At 49.2% G+C, this 19193-nt stretch overlaps 1 protein-coding gene across 1 annotated transcript in view; it reads left to right on the forward strand.

The window, feature by feature from the left end:
* The window catches only part of pkp4 (plakophilin 4), a 300231-nt gene that overhangs the window by 193459 nt on the left and 87579 nt on the right, over window positions 1-19193 (forward strand). Inside the window, 4 exon segments of the mRNA XM_085986337.1 lie at window positions 14559-14684; window positions 14834-15030; window positions 16913-17503; window positions 17505-17547. Of these exon segments, the coding sequence (XP_085842463.1) occupies window positions 14559-14684; window positions 14834-15030; window positions 16913-17503; window positions 17505-17547 (957 nt within the window).

Genomic DNA, 19193 nt, shown 5'->3' on the forward strand with positions numbered 1-19193 from the left:
CCTCCCTCGCTCCCTCCCTCCCTCCCCCCTCGCTCCCTCCCCCCTCGCTCCCTCCCCCCTCGCTCCCTCCCTCCCCCCTCGCTCCCTCCCTCCCTCCCTCCCTCCCCCCTCGCCCCTCCCTCCCTCCCCCCTCCCTCGCTCCCTCCCCCCTCCCTCCCTCCCCCTCGCTCCCTCCCTCGCCCCCTCCTCCCCTCGCTCCCTCCCCCCCTCCCCCTCGCTCCCCTCCCCCTCGCCCCCTCCTCCCCCCTCCCCCCTCCCTCCCTCCCCATCCTCCCTCGCTCCCTCCCCCCTCCCTCCCCCTCGCTCCCTCCCCCCCTCCCCTCGCTCCCTCCCTCCCCCCTCGCTCCCTCCCTCCCCCCTCGCTCCCTCTCTCGCCCCTCGCTCCCTCCCTCCCCCTCGCTCCCTCCTTCCTCCCCCCTCGCCCCTCCCTCCCTCCCCCCTCCCCCATCCTCCCTCCCTCCCCCATCCTCCCTCGCTCCCTCCCTCCCCCCTCCCTCCCCCCCTCGCCCCCTCGCCCCCTCCCTCCCCCCCTCGCTCGCTCCCATCCTCCCCTCGCTCCCTCCCTCCCTCCCCCTCGCTCCCTCCCTCCCCCCCTCCCCCCTCCCCCTTCGCTCCCTCCCCCCTCGCCCCCTCCCATCCTCCCTCCCTCGCTCCCATCCTCCCTCGCTCCCTCCCTCCCTCCCTCCCTCCTCCCTCCCTCCCTCCCCCCTCGCTCCCTCCCCCCCTCCCCCCTCGCTCCCTCCCTCGCCCCTCGCCCCCCCCTCCCTCCCTCCCCCCTCGCTCCCTCCCCCTCGCTCCTTCCCTCCCCCCTCGCCCCTCCTCCCTCGCCCCCCTACCTCCCTCGCTCCCTCCCTCCCTCCCCCCCCCCCCCCTCCCCCCCCCCTCCCCCCCCTCCTCGCTCCCTCCCCCTCGCTCCCTCCCCCCTCGCTCCCTCCCTCCCCCCTCGCTCCCTCCCTCCCTCCCTCCCTCCCCCCTCGCCCCCTCCCTCCCTCCCCCCTCCCTCGCTCCCTCCCTCCCCCTCCCTCCCTCCCCCCTCGCTCCCTCCCTCGCCCCCTCCCTCCCCCCTCGCTCCCTCCCCCCCTCCCCCTTCGCTCCCTCCCCCCTCGCCCCCTCCCTCCCCCCCTCCCCCCCTCCCTCCCTCCCCCATCCTCCCTCGCTCCCTCCCCCCTCCCTCCCCCCTCGCTCCCTCCCCCCCTCCCCCTTCGCTCCCTCCCTCCCTCCCCCCTCGCTCCCTCCCTCCCCCCTCGCTCCCTCTCTCGCCCCTCGCTCCCTCCCTCCCCCCTCGCTCCCTCCTTCCCTCCCTCCCCCCCTCCCCCATCCTCCCTCCCTCCCCCATCCTCCCTCGCTCCCTCCCTCCCCCCTCCCTCCCCCCCTCGCCCCCTCCCTCCCTCGCCCCCTCCCTCCCTCCCCCCTCGCCCCCCTCCCTCCCCCTCCCTCCCTCCCCCCTCCCTCGCTCCCTCCCTCCCTCCCCCCTCGCTCCCTCCCTCCCCCCTCGCTCCCTCCCTCCCCCCTCGCTCCCTCCCTCCTCCCTCGCTCGCTCCCTCCCTCCCCCCTCGCTCCCTCCCTCCCTCCCCCCTCGCCCCCCTCCCTCCCCCCTCCCTCCCTCCCCCCTCCCTCGCTCCCTCCCTCCCTCCCCCCTCGCTCCCTCCCTCCTCCCTCGCTCCCTCCCTCCCTCCCCCCTCGCCCCCCCCTCCCTCCCTCCCCCCTCCCTCCCTCCCCCCTCGCTCGCTCCCTCCCTCCCTCCCCCCTCCCCCCTCTCTCGCTCCCCCCCCCTCGCTCGCTCCCCCCTCTCTCGCTCCCCTCTCCCCCCCTCCCCCCCTCTCGCTCCCCCCTCTCTCGCTCCCCTCTCCCCCCTCTCGCTCCCCCCTCCCCCCTCGCTCGCTCCCCCCCTCCCCCCTCTCTCGCTCCCCCCTCCCCCCTCTCTCGCTCCCCCCCTCCCCCCTCTCTCGCTCCCCCCCTCCCCCCCTCTCGCTCCCCCCTCTCTCGCTCCCCTCTCCCCCCTCTCGCTCCCCCCTCCCCCCCTCTCGCTCCCCCCCTCCCCCCTCGCTCGCTCCCCCCCTCCCCCCTCTCTCGCTCCCCCCTCCCCCCTCTCTCGCTCCCCCCCTCCCCCCTCTCTCGCTCCCCCCCTCCCCCCCTCTCGCTCCCCCCCTCCCCCTCTCTCGCTCCCCCCCTCCCCCCTCTCTCGCTCCCCCCTCCCCCCTCTCTCGCTCCCCCCTCTCGCTCCCCCCCTCCCCCCTCTCTCGCTCCCCGCTCCCCCCTCTCCCTCCCACAATTCAAATTGCTTTATTGGCATGACAAGGTACATTTTATGTTGCCAAAGCGCAGAAAAACATGTATGATTGAACACGTAAACGCAGATCTAGACATAGTGTATAGCCCGATATATCCCTGTATATATAAATATACACACATAATATGCATATAATCTTTTCTTAGATTTAATGATTGTCCCTCTGCTTATGGCAAGCTGTAATATAGTTTGCCGCTAAAGTTACGCAATTTCTCTGTTCCCCTAATAGATATGGGAGTTTTTGGTGGTCATTCAAATTTTTGAATTCAGGGCATATTTTTATGAATTTTGGGTAGAAATTCCCCCTTATGTCCTGATAGTTTCCACAAGTTGTGAGGAAGTGCATCTCTGTCTCCACCACTCCCGACTGCAGTGAGAGCATATCCTGTCCTCTCTTGGCCTGTGTCTGCCTTTTTCGATGGCCAGGCTATGCTCACTAAGTCTGTACATTGTCAAGGTTTTTCTCAGTTTGCTATCTTTTACCATGATCAGGTATTCAGCCGTGGTGCATTCTGTTTAGGGCCAAATAGCAATCGAGTTTGTTTTGGGTTTTTGTCGTTTCTGTCCAATAGGTCAAATATTTTTCCTTTTGTTTAGTGACAATTGTGTTGGGTCGAATTCTCTGTGCTAGGATGTCACTGTCCAGGAGCTGATTATTATTAGTACTGTTAGTAGTTACTTCACTGAGTCCCAGGACTCGTTGACTGAGGGGACTCTTTTCTCTATGATCATCTCTTGGCATTTCAGGGCTTCGTAATGATAGCAGTGGGGGTTGCTCATTCTTAGGTGTTTCCAAAATTTGATGGCTCTTTTTTGGATATTAATTAGTAGTGGATATTGGCCTAGCTCTGCACTGCATGCATTGTTTGCGGTTTTCCTCTGAGTCTGGAGGATACTTTTACAGAATTCTGCATATAGGATCTCAATTGGGTGTTTGTCCCATTTTGCAAATTCTTGTTGTGTTAGCGGGCCCCACACCTAACTGCCATAGAGTGCAATTGGTCCAATTACTGCTTAAAACATTTTGAGCCAAATGTCAATTGGAATTTCTATTTGGATTGACTTTTTAATGGCATAGAAAGCCCTTTTTGCTTTCTCTTTCAGTTCATTCACAGCCAAATGAAAATTTCCTGTAGAACTGATTTTTAAGCCTAAGTATGTGTAATTTGTAGTTCGTTCAATTTTAGTTGCTCCTAGTGTGAAGTTTATTCTGGGTCCCTGATGTCTGGATCTTTGCTGGAACACAAGAACTTTGGTTTTTTGGGGGTTTATTGTCAGGGACCAGATCTGACAGAACGACTCTGGCAGATCCAGGTTCTGCTGTAGACCCTCCTCTGTTGGTGAGAGCAGAACCAGGTCATCTGCATAGAAGAGGAATTTAACCTTGGAGTCATATAGGGCGAGGCCAGGTGCTGTAGATTGTACAAGTAGTTTTGCCAATTCATTTATGTAAATATTAGAGAGTGTCGGTGAGATGGGCGAGCCCTGCGCCACGCCCCTGTGAGTAATATTTTGTTTTTGTCTCCAATTTTAACTGCACATTTATTGTTTGTATACATTGATTTAATTACATCTTATGTTTTTCCCCCTACACCACTTTCAATAAGTTTTAAGAATAGACTGTCATGCCAAATAGAGTTAAAAGCCTTCTGGAAATCTATAAAGCAGGCAAAAATTTTGCTTTTGTTTTGGTGGACATGTTTGTCAATTAGGGTGTGTGTAGGGTGAAGATGTGATGCGATGTTCTATAATTTGGTAAGAATCCAAATTGGTTTTTACTCAAGACATTGTGCTCCTCAAGGAAGTTTATAAGTCTTTGGTTTATGATACTACAGAATACCTTCCCCAGGTTACTGTTCACACAGATGCCTCGATAGTTATTGGGGTCAACTTTGTCTCCACTTTTGTATATGGGCGTTGAGAGTCCTTTGTTCCAGATATCAGGGAAGTAACTGACACTCTGAACCAAGTTGAAGAGTTTTAGGATAGCCAATTTCATTTTATCGTCAGTGTGTTTAATCATCTCGTTTAGGATGCCATCTGCACCGCAAGCTTTTCTTGGTCGCAGGTCCTTGAATTTTTCAAATAACACTTTTTCAGTTGTTGGGGAGTCTAACGGGCTTTGGTAATCTTTTATGGCCAGTTCGCGCTTTTCCAATTCTTTACATATTTGATCTTGCTCTGGGCTTAGTGTGTTTTTCTGGTATAATTTTTCAAAATGGTTTTCCCATGTGTCTCCATTTTGAATGGGCAGTTCGTCATGTTGCTTTTTGTGTAATATATTCCAGTTGTCCCAGAAACAATTAGTCAATAGATTCCTCAACGGAGCTGAGTTTACTCTTAATATACTGTTCTTTCTTGGTTCTGAGTGTTTTTGTATTGTTAGTGCCTGACAAGTAAGGCGTAATTCCTCGTTTTCTGGTTGTCTGTGTTTTTGGTTTGATATTTTTCTGAGTTTTTTCCTCATGTTATGACAGTCTGAATCAAACCATTTTTCGTGGTTTTGTGTTTTGAGTTTACTCTTGCGAGATTTCAAGTTTGACATTGATGCCAAATTATCAGAAATATTATTTAGGTTATTCACTGCCAGGTTTACGCCGCCTTTATTGTGAGTGTATGTGTTTTCCAGAAAGGTGTCCAAGAGAGACTGAGTTGATTGACTGCTAATTGCTTTCTGGTATTTTTCTGTGCTGTTTTGGGCCCATCTGTAGGATTTTTTAATGTTGTACAGCTTACTGGGCTGTGTTTCTGTGTTGGTTGTTTCTGTCCTTTTAAGATACGCAGTAATTTGGCTGTGATCCGTCAGTGTTAGTGGTTTGACTGTGAATGCTCTGAAAGAGGATGGGTCCAGATCTGTAATCATATAGTCTACGGTGCTGAAGCCAAGAGTTGAGGAATACGTCGATCTTCCTAGTGAGTCTCCTCTGAACCTACCATTGACAATGTACAGACCCAGGCTTCGACAGAGCTGCAGGAGCTGTTTTCCGTTTGCATTTGTCTGTTTGTCGTAGCTATTCCTGTGTGAATGAAAAGGGAGATCAAAATGGTTATTCCCAAATATGTAATTATTCCCCTGAGTACTGGTAAAGTTTGGTTCTTCACCAGTTCTTGAGTTGAGGTCACCACAGATCAACACTTTCCCCTGGGCCTGGAATTGGTTAAAATCTCTCTCAATGTTGGAGAAGGTGTCCTCTTTGAAGTACGGGGATTCTATAGGGGGAATATAGAGTGCGCAAATGAAAACATTTTGCATGCTCGAAATGATGCCTTTCTTAATCTTGAGCCATAAGTGGTTTTCGCCCTTTTTTTATAAATTCAATGCAATTACGAAGTTCTGCTTTAAACCAAATCAGTATGCCTCCAGAGTCTCTGCCCTGGGTTACTCCTGGCAGTTTATTGGAGGGGACCACCAGCTGTGTACCCAGGGGGACAACCAGTGGGCCCTTCTCCTCTACACCAGGTTTCTTGCAAAAAGATAATGTCCAGATCTTTGATTTCATCTAGGAACTCTGAGTTCCTGCTCTTCAGGCCAAGCACAGAAGAGCGTAGGCCTTGGATATTCCAGGTTGAGATACACAAGGATTTCATGCAACAATTGGTCTTTTACTGTGATAGGTGTGTGTGTGTTTGTCGTGTTAAATGAGGAAAAAAGAACATTTCAAGTGTCTATAAATGCTGAGAATATATAGCTGCAACTCTTTCTAACAACTAGTCATTATGCTTCCTGATCCATAAAGCGGTGCAGATGATGCTGAGCATCTGCTTTATGTCTCTCAATGAATTGTCTCTGTCTGTAGTATTGCTCACATCCTGAGCACATCTCCCTCTGCCTGGCTGGGGTGGTCCTGCTCCCCTGTAGGGCAGGCGTGGTGCAGGTCAGACATTGGTGTTGTGCTCTGATGGGGTGTGTGTGTGTGTGGGGATCCTCTCTGGTCCTGGTTGGTGTGGTGGTGGTCTCTGTAGTGGTCCTGGGCTGTACCCCGCTGGTCTCTGATGGCCAGGGGGGGTGTCCTCTTGGAGTCTGGGTGTGGACCCGGTTAAGAGCGACGTCCTTCAGTGCCTTAGCAAAGACTGGCACTAGCTCCTTGTGGAGATGGACGTGGTCGCGACGACATTCCACACCGAGGGTGGGATGTTGGGCCAGGTGCACGTTTTGTTTTAATTCAATTCAATTCAATTCAAATCACTTTATTGGCATGACAAGTTACATCTTATGTTGCCAAAGCATCGAAAAACATTCATGTTTGTACACAAAAATACAGATCTATCCATACAGTGTATAAACAGATATATCCCTGAGTGTATAAATATACTTTCATATAAGTTATATATACTCTTTTCTTATATTTAGTGGTTGTCCCTCTGTTTATGGCAAGCTGTAATATAGTGTGCCACTAGTGTTACACAATTTCTCTCTTCCCCTAGTAGGTATGGGAGTTTTTGGTCGTCATTCAAATTTCTGAATTCTGGGCATATTTTTGTGAATTTTGGGTAGAAATTCTCCCTTATGCCCTGATATTTTCTACAAGCTGTGAGGAAGTGCATCTCTGTCTCCACCACTCCCTGACTGCAGTGAGAGCATATCGTGTCCTCTCTTGGTAGCCGGATTTGCCTGTGTCTACCTTTTTCGATCGCCAGGTTATGTTCACGAAGTCTGTACATTGTCAAGGTTTTTCTCAGTTTGCTATCCTTTACCATGGTCAGGTAATCAGCCATGTTGTATTGTCTGTTTAGGGCCAAGTAGCAATTGAGTTTGCTTTGGGTTTTTGTTGTTTCTGCCCAATATGACATATTTTTCCTTTTGCTTAGCGACGATTGTGTTGGGTCGAATTCTGTGTGTTACGCTGTCACTGTCCTGGGGCTGGTTATTGTTAGTAGTGTTAGTAATTACTTCACTGAGTCCCAGGACTAGTTGACTGAGGGTACTCTTCTTTATGGTCCTCTCTTGGCATTTCAGGGCTTGTTAATGATAGCATTGGGGGTTGCTCATTTCTAGGTGTTTCCAAAATTTGGTGGCTCTTTTTTGGATAGTGATTATTAATCTCGTGGATTGTATTGTGGTGGAAGTCTTTTCTCGGCAACAGTGTGGAAACAGTGATTCTAGTGTTCGGGAAGGTGGTGCTTGCTACGAGCGGTGATCGAGAAGGCAACGTTGCCACCCTTTTCTGCTGGGCCTTTATGTCATTTGTGCCGGTGTGTATTATGATGTGTTGGGGGGAGCCTAATTGGGTTGTGGTCAACAATTCCAGGGCTTTGTCTGATGTTGGGCAACGGATCTTGTCTACTTTGTTTAGGGAAGAGCTTTTTCCTCCGGGAGGAATCTCCCATTTGAGTCTGAGTATTACGATGTCAGCCTTGTTGGTGTTTACTGGCTGGTGACTCTCGCTTGGACTCACCGGTTGTGTGTTGGACTGGGCGGGTAGTGTCTGGTGTGTGCGCTCCTCTTGTGAGCGTCTCGGCTGTGGTTCCAAAGTGGGGGGGGGGGCATATTGGGCTTCAGTGTACTGGTTGGTCTGTGTGGCACTCCCTGTAGTGTGGGTCTGCTGCTGTTGCTCTGTGGAAAAGTGCAGCTGCTCATAGGGCTCTCCACTGTCTTGTCTCTGGCCTCTAGTTGCTGGGCCAATGCTGCTATCTCTCCCCTGTAGCTCTCCCCTTCTTTCTGCAGCTCTTTCACCTGCTTCCCAAGTAAGGTCAGCTCTCTCTTGTAGATCTCTTTCTCTTGATTTTGTTCCTACTTCAGTGCTGAAATGCTGCTTTCTTGATCGCTTTTCAGTTGAAGGACATCCTCCTTAAGCTTAACCAGCTCTCTCTCCAGCTGGGTGAACTGCTCCTGTAATTTTACCAGGGGGCAGTGGGGCCCCAGGGTGTGTGCCTGGTCAGAACTGGGGGGCTCATTCACCTCCTGGTTAGGCTGCTTTACTCCTGGTGAGCCGCAAGTGGTGGGGAGAGTGTGTGTGTGGCTTTCTCTCTGGTAGTTACACTGTGGCTGGTCAATTGTACCATGGAACTGGTCAATTGTACCATGGAGCAGTGGGGCCCCAGGGTGTGTGCCTGGTCAGAACTGGGGGGCTCCCTCCCCTCCTGGCTAGGCTGCCTTACTCCTGTTGAGCTGCAAGTGGTGTGGGGAGTGTGTGTGGCTTTCTCCCTGGTAGTTACACTGGGGCTGGTCCTTCCCTTCTCTACTGATCTTCTGTGCCTGGAAGGCTGTTTTAAAGTCTTTGAGATTGCCTTGTCCTGTTGTTGTACATGTTGACAGTTGTCATTTCACTATCGGGGTCCTCTGATTTCCTTATTTTCAGTTTGAACCCATTTTTGGTTTCTTCCTGCTGAACACGGGGATAGTGTGTGGTGATTGCTTTGCGCCAAGCATCGGACTGACCTGAGTAAAAAATAAGGTTACTCATATCCCCATTTTTGTACAAGTCAGCCAAGAGAGTTTCTGGCTTCTCTCTCATCTGCTTTTGCTTGAACAGTTTTCTTTCGTGTATTTGGTGTCGGGGGGAAACTGAAAGAGGTTGCTCTTAGTGCAGCACGGGAGCTGCTGCAGCTCTTCTGATTCGCTCACTTTTGAGTACCGGCTGTTTTTAGTGTAAAAGTGAAAAAAATTTTGCCGGGTCTGTGCCGGTTTCCCCTCTCGGTCCGCGGTCTCCGGGAGTTTTTCACGGTCTGGGGGCCGGTGTTTCTGGGCCGTTCTCGCTCTCAGACCCCGCGGTCTCTGGGCCTCAGTCTCAGGCCTGGTCTCTCGGGTTTTCTCTGGTTTCAGGCCCCCGGCTCGGGTTGTTTCCCTCTCCCTACCGTTTCTCTCGGGGTTTTTCTCAGTTTTTGGGCCTCGCTCTCCTGGTTTTTCCCCAGAGTTTAGTTTTCTTTTCCTCGCGGGTTGGTTTGTTCTCTCTTTTTCAGGTTTTTTTTTCAGTCTATGGTATATGTTAGAATTAAACTTAAATAGAATTAAAAAGTGTGGTATCTTGAGGTGGCCATAGATGGAGACGGACACCGGTTAACTCCTTAACATGGTTTAATCAACACTTGCACATAAAAGCTTCTGCCATGAGGCAGCAAAAACAAAGAGTACAACCAGTACCGATCAGACTTAACTCAGGAGAGCAATTGCCACAGCACCACCTGGTGGATCAGGTTACTCATAACCTCCCAGGTTACTACACTCCTCCCCCCCCTTAAGATTGCCATATGCAATTCTTAAACAATAACCCTTACTAGGTACTACGTTTTAATTAACCAGTATGCTCTAACCATGGTTAACCCCTGACTAATTTAACAGGTTTGTATAAGTCTTTCTGGTTGCTTGCGAATCCTTTGTGAACGTCTTAATTCCACTTGTGGTGGATTCTCAGATTCATTCGCACTTGAGATTGGAGTAGTCTCTGATGTTGGTTTTACTCTGTCCCGCTGTGGCCTGGCAGTACCAGTGTCCACTGGCACCTTATAAGCCGTGCTGGGTCCTGGAACAGCCTCCTCTACTGCCCTTTGTTCCATCTGAGGCAGTTCCCTCTGCTGCCGGCTGAAAAGCCGATCCACATGCCGACAAACCCCTCGACCATCCCCTAGTAACACGGAGTACGACACAGGTCCTGTAATGTCCTGGATTAGTCCTGGTATCCATTTAGGTCCATAACCGAAGTTCCGGGTGTACACAGAGTCCCCTATGGCGAAATGGCGAGCTTTAGTATGTTTGTCATGGTACGCTTTTTGGTTTGTTTGTTTTGCCTCAATCTTGCTTTTGAGATCTGGGTGTATCAGGTCTAACGTGCACCGCAACTTTCTCCCCATCATCAACTCAGCCGGAGAAAGCCCCGTGGTAGCTTGGGGTGTTATACGATAACTAAACAAGGCTCTATTGAGCTTGGTCTCCAGGGTGTCACCTGAGCTCTTCCTCATGAGCTCCTTAAAAGTCTGCACGGCTCGCTCGGCTAACCCATTTGAGGCTGGGTGATATGGAGCCGAGGTGACGTGTGATTCCATTCCTTACCATGAATTCTTTGCTCCCTTCACTAACAAAACACTGTGCATTGTCGGATACAATCATTTCTGGAATACCATGCGTGCTGAAGCTGTTCCTGAGACAATTCAGTGTGGCATCAGTCGTTGCAGAGCTCACTGGATAAATGTCGATCCACTTTGAGTGAGCGTCTACCAGCACCAAAAACATTTTGCCCATAAAAGGTCCCGCATAGTCTGTGAATTCTCCTCCAGGGTTTGCTGGGCCACTCCCAGGGATGGAGTGGTGCCCCGGCAGGTGCTTTCCTCTGTTCCTGACATATAGTGCATGACTTTACCTTTGACTCAATTTCAGCATCCAAGTTAGGCCACCACAGGTAGCTCCTAGCCAGTCCTTTCATTCTAGTCATTCCTGGGTGCGATTGATGCAACTGTTCCATCAAAGTAGAGCGTCCCCGCTCTGGGATTATGATGCGTGCTCCCCATAGCACACATCCATCTTGGACACTGAGCTTGTGCTGTCTCTGTCTGTACGGCGCGAACTCCAGTCCCTCACGGTGATCTGGCCAGCCTTTCAACACATACTCACGGACCCTTGACAGAACGGGGTCCTTGGCTGTCCAGCCCTGGATTTGCGCTGAAGTCATCAGGGGACTGATCTCCTGATCCAGCATCAGGACGTGCTCCTCAGGGGAAGTACTGCGAGGAGATTTTGAGAGGGGCAGGCGGCTGAGAGCATCCGCGTTCCCGTTTTCCTTGCCGGTTCTGTACGTGATCACATTCATAGGCTCTTAGTATTACTGCCCATCTCATTATTCTCTGTGATGCCATTTGAGGCACTGCTTTCATCTCATTCAGTAAGCTAATAAGAGGCTTGTGGTCAGTACTGATTACAAATTTCCTCCCATATATGTACTTATGGAATTTCTTTACTCCAAATATTAAACTTTTTCAGGACCCGGGCCCAGTGTTTCCCTCCTCGGACTTCCTCAGGCCCCGGGCTCGCTCGCTCTCCGCGCCCCCGGTCTCACTCGCTCTCCGCCCCACCCCCCGGTCTCGCTCTCCGCCCCCCCCCCGGTCTCGCTTGCTCGCTCTCCGCCCCCCCCCCCCCCCCCCCCCCCCCCGGTCTCGCTCGCTCTCCGCCCCCCCCCCCCCCCGGTCTCGCTCGCTCGCTCTCCGCCTCCCCCCCCCGGTTTCGCTCGCTCGCTCTCCGCCTCCCCCCCCCGGTCTCGCTCGCTCGCTCTCCGCCCCCCCCGGTCTCGCTCGCTCGCTCTCCGCCCCCCCCCCCCCCGGTTTCGCTCGCTCGCTCTCCGCCTCCCCCCCCCCGGTCTCGCTCGCTCGCTCTCCGCCCCCCCCCCCCCCCCCCCCCCCCCCGGGTCTCGCTCACTCTCCGCCCTCCCCCCCCGGGTCTCGCTCGCTCACTCTCTTTCCCCCCCCCCCCCCCGGTCTCGCTCGCTCGCTCTCCGCCCCCCCCCCGGTCTCGCTCGCTCGCTCTCCGCCCCCCCCCGGTCTCGCTCTCCGCCCTCTGGCTCTGGCAGCCGCTGTTTCTCGGTGTCTCTGGGCCGCTCCCTCTCTGACCCCGTGGTCTCTGGGCCTCGGTCTCGGCCCGGCCTCTCTGGTTTTTCGCGGGTTTCAGGCCCCGGGCTCGGGTTGTTTCTTTTACCCAGCTTCTCGCTCTCCAGGCCCCTTCCTCACTTTCCGGGCTCGGGCTGTTTCTCAGTTTTTTTTTTTCTTGCTCCTCCGGTTTTCCCCCGAATTTCTTTTTCTTTTCCTCGCAGGGTTTTTTTTTTGGGCGGGTTTTTTTCCGTCAATGGTTATTTTGGTAATAATAAACTTAAATTAAACTTTTTAAACTTTTAGACTTAAAATTAAACTTTTAAACTTGAAATTTAACATTTTGCCTCATTTTTAACAACAAAAAAACACAAGTTTCAGCAGCCCATCTTCAGCAGCTCTCTCTCTCTCTCTCTCTCTCTCTCCTTTTTCCCCTCCCCCCCCCCCCCCCCCCCCTCCGTGTCTCTCTGGCTGCATTTGGGGTTGGATTTGCAGGGAAAATATGGCCATTTCAGTTTCCTTCCCAATCACTTGTTACCACCATCCCCTTGAATCCATTGTTTCCCCACAGCTTCCCCTTCCTACAACCACAAAATGGCACTGCCATGAAAGTGGAGAACAGAACAGAGGCATTGGAAAGTGGATGGATTGGCCAACCATTTGAACGCTGCAGCAAGGTCAGGAGAAATTGTGCACCATGGCCATAAATGGATGGTCTTTCTTGACTTTGCTTAGAGTTAGTTGTTTTGGTGCTGAGAGCAGAAGCTTGGTTGCAGGGATTCAAACAGAGTTACAGGAGAAATGAGCACATCCCACCCTTCCCTTAGCCCACCTAGCCAAACATCACCCAAAGTTCCCCCAGTCCTGGCCTTGAACTCTGATCTTTCTCTCATTTTTCTCCCATTTTCTCTAATGCCCTCTCCAAGTTCATCTTGTCCATGAGACCTACCTCCTGCTCTCTCGACCCTATTCCCACTAAACTGTGATAACCACCCAACTTCCCTTCCTGGCCCCCATGCTGGCTGATATTGTTAACACTTGCCCTGCCCCCTGCCCCCGCCACCCTTTGAAATCTGCAGTCGTCATCAATATTCCCTCTTTTTTTTGGGCAGCCCATTCAGAATTCCGCATTTTTCCATTTAAAAACCGGTGTGCCGGCTGCGCAGGACCTCCAAGAACTGCATGGCCACGCGGCTTAAAGGAAACATTGGTCATCGTCCCCTCCTCAAAACAACCACCCTTGGACCCCCATTGTTCTTGCAAACAACCACCCCTTCTCCAACCTCCCTTTCCTCTCCAGTTCCTCAGTGTGTTATCGTCTCCCAAATCCATGCCCATTTTTCCCGCAACTCCATGTTTGATACCTGAAACACCCCCTCTTGCCGTAGGAGGTAGAAATCAGCCAGACGGCAACCATTACCTAGGATTTGTCTAAACCATAACGGTGACAGTTGCATTGGAAGACCAGAAGCCAGTGGAGGCCAGCAAAAACCATTGTGATGAGTAAGTGTGGCCTTATATGGGACAGGATGTGAGCAACCGATTTTTTTTTGACAAGTTGGAGTTTGTTCAGGGAGGATTTTGTGAGGTGGACATTTGAGAATTCGAGTCTTGAGGTAACAAAAACAATGGATAAGTGTCAGCCTTGGCTCTGAATTGGAAAGTTGTGTGTTGAAGCCCAACCCTGGATGTTGAACATGTAATCTAGGCTCACTGTAGTGCAGTCTGAGGGAGTACTGCATTGTTGGAGGAGCCATTTTTGCTATGAGACATTAACTTGAAACCCATCTACTCGCTCAGATTGACATAAAAGGTCCAATGCCTCTATTTGAGGAAGAGCAGGAAAGTTCTTCCAGTGTCCTGACGACACTACCCAAAATAGATTATCTGGTCATTTATATGATTGCTATTTATGGGACCTTGCTTTGTGCAAATTGGCTGCTGCTGTTTGCCAACAGTGACTACACTTCAAAAATACTTCATTGTCTATGAAGCACTTTGGGGCATCCTGAAGATGTGAAAGTTGCTATATAAATAGGTATGTTTGTTACTTTTTTTGGTGATGGATAAGAGGTGTGTGGGGTGATTTTCATCAGCCGCCTGTCCAAGTTTTCAGTGTGGACGAGGTGGTAGGTAGACAAAAAAACATTGTTTTAAAAAGAAACTGCGACTCACTTACGCTCGAGGCCTGTCCAACTTGATTTTTGAGTGGGCCTCAAATAGACAGCCAGCACTCCTACCTGAACCTTGCAGGAACCTCACTAAAATATTTAAATCGGGGTCCTGCGTCGTGTAGGGAACCTGGTGCAATTTTGGTCTTCCACTGGGTAGAACATACACTCTAACCTTTGGAACGGTGCCTTAAGTGGCCAAACAGTGGTCTTCAAAGGAACTGCTGCAGGCCGCTCAGAAAACCCATGGGAGCCTCCGAGCATAGTCCCCTACATCCGAGGTAGTTTGGCCAGGGAGAGGGATTCTCAGTTGCAATGAGTTCCCTATTTGAGTTATAAGCATATTAATTTACATATTACATAGAATTGCATAGAATTTACAGCACAGATACAGGCCATTTGACTCAAGTCTATGCTGGAGGATGCAGTCAGAAATGTAACAGATAATCACTTGCAAATTCTAAATGAATCATTCCTGATCAAGGAAAATAACAGAAAACGAAATTAACTTTACATAGAAAAGTACTAATCTTACTGGAAGTTCTTATCTTTAAAATGAGTTCTAAAGCACATATGTTTTCTTACAGATGAACCCTTAGGAGGAATTAATAGACGCAGAGTTTCTGAAACCACGCAATCCTTTAATATCGAAACTGGTCGTGAACAATTGCCAACTCTTGCACCCGAACAAACATCTCTTCATGAAAGTGAGGGTCTGTTGTATATGAATTTTAAGTAACAAGAGTACCAACTTTTTCAGATTCTGTATTTTGAGAAGTCTTGTTTACAAAAAAATGTACTTTGACTTTTTCCTCAATTCACTTCTTATAACCAGCTGTACTTGTCTGCTTCAACTGTGCAGGGTCTATTGGAAACTCACGAAGTTCTACACAAATGAACTCCTATTCTGATAGTGGTTACCAGGAGGCAGGCAGTTACTACAGCAGCCAGAACTTGATCAAGGCTAACCCAAGAAGCCTACAGGAATCTGTTCATAGCAGCACCAACAGTAATCACCTAGTGCGAAATTCTAGGCCAGAGGGACAGACTGTCGGCCAGGTACTAATATGTTTTAGGGAAACTGATGGCTTAAATTAAGATTTTTTCAAAAAGGTCTCCTTAATCTCTTCCATACTGCTGGTATTTTAAACCATACGGGCTTGACATTCATAAGCCGTTGATCCCGGCATATACGCTGGGATCTGCTCACCAGGGACCTCTGCCACTTTCCCTGCTAGAGTATGTAAGGTCAGAGGGAAAATCCATGTTTTAAGTGTCTCTGGTAGGTGCCCACTCCACATTGGGCACCTGTCATAGCAAGGGCTGAATATTGGAACATGTCCACCACTAAAGTGCCCCAAAAGCCCCAGGCCTTCCAGCCTTTTGGTTGGATTCTATCGGCCAATTTCTGCCGCCTTTGTTTTTCTGGATCCAGGCCTGAAGGCCCAGGTGGGCTTTGCTTCTGCCAGCCCACATGGCAGTATGTCTTACTGGACGTAACACCCACGTGGCACATCCCAGGCTAGGGCTGAGTAAACTCCTGGCCTGGGAGTCCCTTCCTCTACCACGCCACCTCTGATGTAGGAGGCCATGTTTGGAGCAGACCGCTCCAAACAAATCCCCACAGAAAGTGACAGCCAAGGCCAAAACCCAGCATATCCACGTTCCAGCCTAATTCACAGGCATTCTGCCATACTCCCACCCAATGTGACAGTGGGCGTGTCCTGGAAAGCCCATGTACTTTTGGGTTCTATAAAGTTATAGAAATTGTTTACTAAAACTTAATATTTACAACTAATGTTATTTGTTTTGATAAGATGCAAAAGTAAATAGTGAATCCTGTATGAAATGGTCATTGTTTCCAATTGAACAGAATTGACAAAGTTCTAATCAAAAGTTATTGCAGAACTTTGGAAATTATGTCATGGAGAGTAATCACAGCTGAATGCTGATTTAATACAGATGTAATTTTATACTACGGTACATTTAGAAATACAAATATCTAAGTTACTACAATGTCGCACAAACCTTATAAATGCAAGAGCAAAATTGAGGATTTCTACTATAAGAGCAGATTATAAGCTTGACATCACTGCGTTTTTGGATGATATTTACAAGTATTTTTTGACCCATAACTTTCAGTCTCTCTCCGAGTGAGGGCAGGCCTGCTTCCAATGTTGCTGTAAACCTGTTGGGAAGAGCAACCCAATTTTCCTCTTTCCCATCCTGTGATGAGGTGCCTCATCTCCAGTAGGTGTCTCCCTACAGCAATGCAAATGAGATTGGGAATTTAGCAGAGTTCGGAGTTGAACCCGCACCTAGTCACTCCATGGCACTGCTCCCACATGCTGCACTGGTTTTTTTTGTTTTTTAAATTCATATATCTGAAGCTTTTTAAGTTTATTTTGTTTTTAATGTTTCTAATTGCAGCAGCTGACACTGTGATCCATATTTTTCTTGTTTGACTTGTTGCAGATGTTTTGAGAAAGCTGTAAGATTCCTGTGAAATGCTATGTCCAATATAAAATTGTTACACAAGCCTTCCTGAACTGTGTATCTAATGCCCAATTTCAAATTTACTAATTAAATGTAGAAATCCTTTAGACTTTTTCCCCATGAAGGTGATCTGCCAATCTTGACTAGTTGTCTGGAATATAATGGGGGAAACTAACTGGGAAGAAGCCCTTTCTGCATTACTCAGCTTGATTGGAGACAAGTTTGAGCAGAGTGGGATTGATGGTGTATACAAATTTATCCACAGGTACCATTCCACTTTATCGAGGAGTGCTAACAGATAGGGAGGGTGAGGATTGTAATAAAGGAGGATTTTTTTTTTGTAAAGCCTAAATGTCTTTTTGACCAGGTGTAATGTGTATGCTATCATCTTTGTCTTTTTGGAACACCATTAATTCATTTGGCATTACCTTTTTTTTTAAAACAGGGTCCAATGAATGTTGCTGCTACAACCAGTAGGGCAATGAGAAGAGTTAGTTCAGTTCCATCTAGAACACAATCGCCAGCTTATGGTACTGGAATGTCACCATCAAGGGGGTCACTGAGAACGTCTCTAGGGAGTGCTTACGGCTCACCAGCATTAACTGAACCTCGGTCCAATAATTCTACAGTTTATTTGTCTTCAACATTGCCAGCTCAGCGAGCAGGCTCTCCACATACCACACAGAGATCTACATCACCAGCTACAATTAGACGAATTGGTTCAGTTACAAGACAACCCACTAATTCCAGCAGAGCCACCTCTCCATACCAGACTTTGGGCTCTTCATTGAGAGTGGGTTCACCTCTCACTTTAGCAACTGCACAAACGAGAGTAAACTCTCCACCCCAAGCTCAAACCGGATCATCATCTCCTGCACGGTCCACAATGACTGCCGTCCCTCAACATATGGCAGCACCACTACAAAGATCCCATGCCATTGATACTGATTTTTATTGTCTCCAGTCACCAGAAATCTATGAGAGGATGGTTCCACCACGACCAGACAGCCTTGCAGGTCTGTTTTGTGACAATAAACACAGATCCAAAGTACAACACTTTTCAGGCAAAGGTTTATTTTGGTGGGTAAATGATATGTAATCTGAAGTACCTCTTTTCTAGCATTTAATTTTCTTTCTGTAGTTAACATCTCTGAAACTGCCTAGTATTTCCTGCAACGGTGAACAAACTGTACTAAAGTTATAGGAATATGCTACTGCTTGCACAGTATTCAGTCAATTAAAAATAGTCCCAACAGAAAAAATATTAAGTTTGCCGTATTTATGCTGGCTTTCCCGTTAAATTACCAACATTCCGATAAACATTATAAATTGCAGCTCACTGCTGCAATTATTTTCTTTTGTCAGCATAAGGACACAATATAAGACATGAAAAAAGAAAACTTGGTTAAACACTATTTATGGCCACCTCTCGACCTTGCCATCTCATGTGGTCTCTCTATTCCCATTGTCTCAATCACAGATGAGGCCACCTCTGATCACTTCCTTCTATCCCTCACCACTTGCATCCCCCTTCTCCCTTCTAACCCCACTTCCTTCTGCATCTACCTCTGAATAAACTCTTTCCCAAGTCACTTACAGCGGCACTTTCAAACTGCCAACTGTCTAGCCTTTGGCCCTCCGGTCGCCATGATGCATCTGCAACTTGTCTACTCAATCACTCCTTCACCTCTGCCCTTTGATGCTCTTGTCTCCAGTAAACCTTTACTCTCCTACCATTAGATTTGTACCAGTAGTTCCTCGTATATTGTGTTCATAGTTGCCAACAGGGAGGCGAGTTTTTTGAGAAAATAATGTCACATTGGAGGTGAGAAGGGGATGGTGGGGTAATGGAAAGTAATTTATTTTAAATAAAGGCATAAGGCATAATGAAGCTGGGAAGAAAAGTTAATTGCAAGGGTGGCATGAGTTAATGTTGTTCTGGATGAAGGAGGAGGCTTTGTACTGGTTAGCACCCAGTCAGGCTCTTACAGGTTTTAAAAAATGTAAAAGGTGTGATTGCTCCATAATTAAGCCTAGTGCATAAAAATGGAAAGAACAGTGTGCATTTATATTTCACCTTTAACATAGAAAAACATCCCACAGTCTTTGACAGAAGAGAAAAGGAGCAGCTGCCAAGCCTTTGCAGGAAGAATAGGAGAGATGTCTGCAAACTTGGTTGAAGAGATGTTTTTGAGATGGTTTTTAAAGGTGGGTTGGAGACAGTCAGATAAGTCTCAAAAGTGTAGAATCAAGACAACTCAAAGCTGTGCCATGAAGGGTGGAACAGAGGGAGACGGTGCTGCACTGAAGGTCAGAATCAAAGGACCTGAGTGGACGCAAGGATGGGGCAAGGTCATGGAGGGATTATAAATGAGGACATAAAAGAATCAGAGAATGATACAGCACAGAAGGAGGCCATTCAGCCCATTATGCCTGTGCCGGCTCTTTTTAGAGCTATCCAATTAATCCCACTCTCCTGCTCTTTACCCATAGCCCTGTAAATCTTTTCCCTTCAAGTATTTATCCAATTCTCTTTTGAATATTAATATGGAATCTGCTTCCACCATCAGGCAGTACATTCCAGATCACCACAACTCAGTGTAGTAAAAAAAAAAAAAAGTTCCTCATGTCACCTCTGGATCTTTTGCCAATAACCTAAATCTGTGACCTCTGGTTACCGACCCTTCTGCCACTGGAAAGAGTTTCTCCTTATTTACTCTATCAAA

The sequence above is a fragment of the Somniosus microcephalus genome, chromosome 4 (assembly GCF_052327205.1).
Source record: "Somniosus microcephalus isolate GS21.2 chromosome 4, FLI_Smic_1.0, whole genome shotgun sequence".
Classification (NCBI taxonomy): Eukaryota; Metazoa; Chordata; class Chondrichthyes; order Squaliformes; family Somniosidae; genus Somniosus; species Somniosus microcephalus.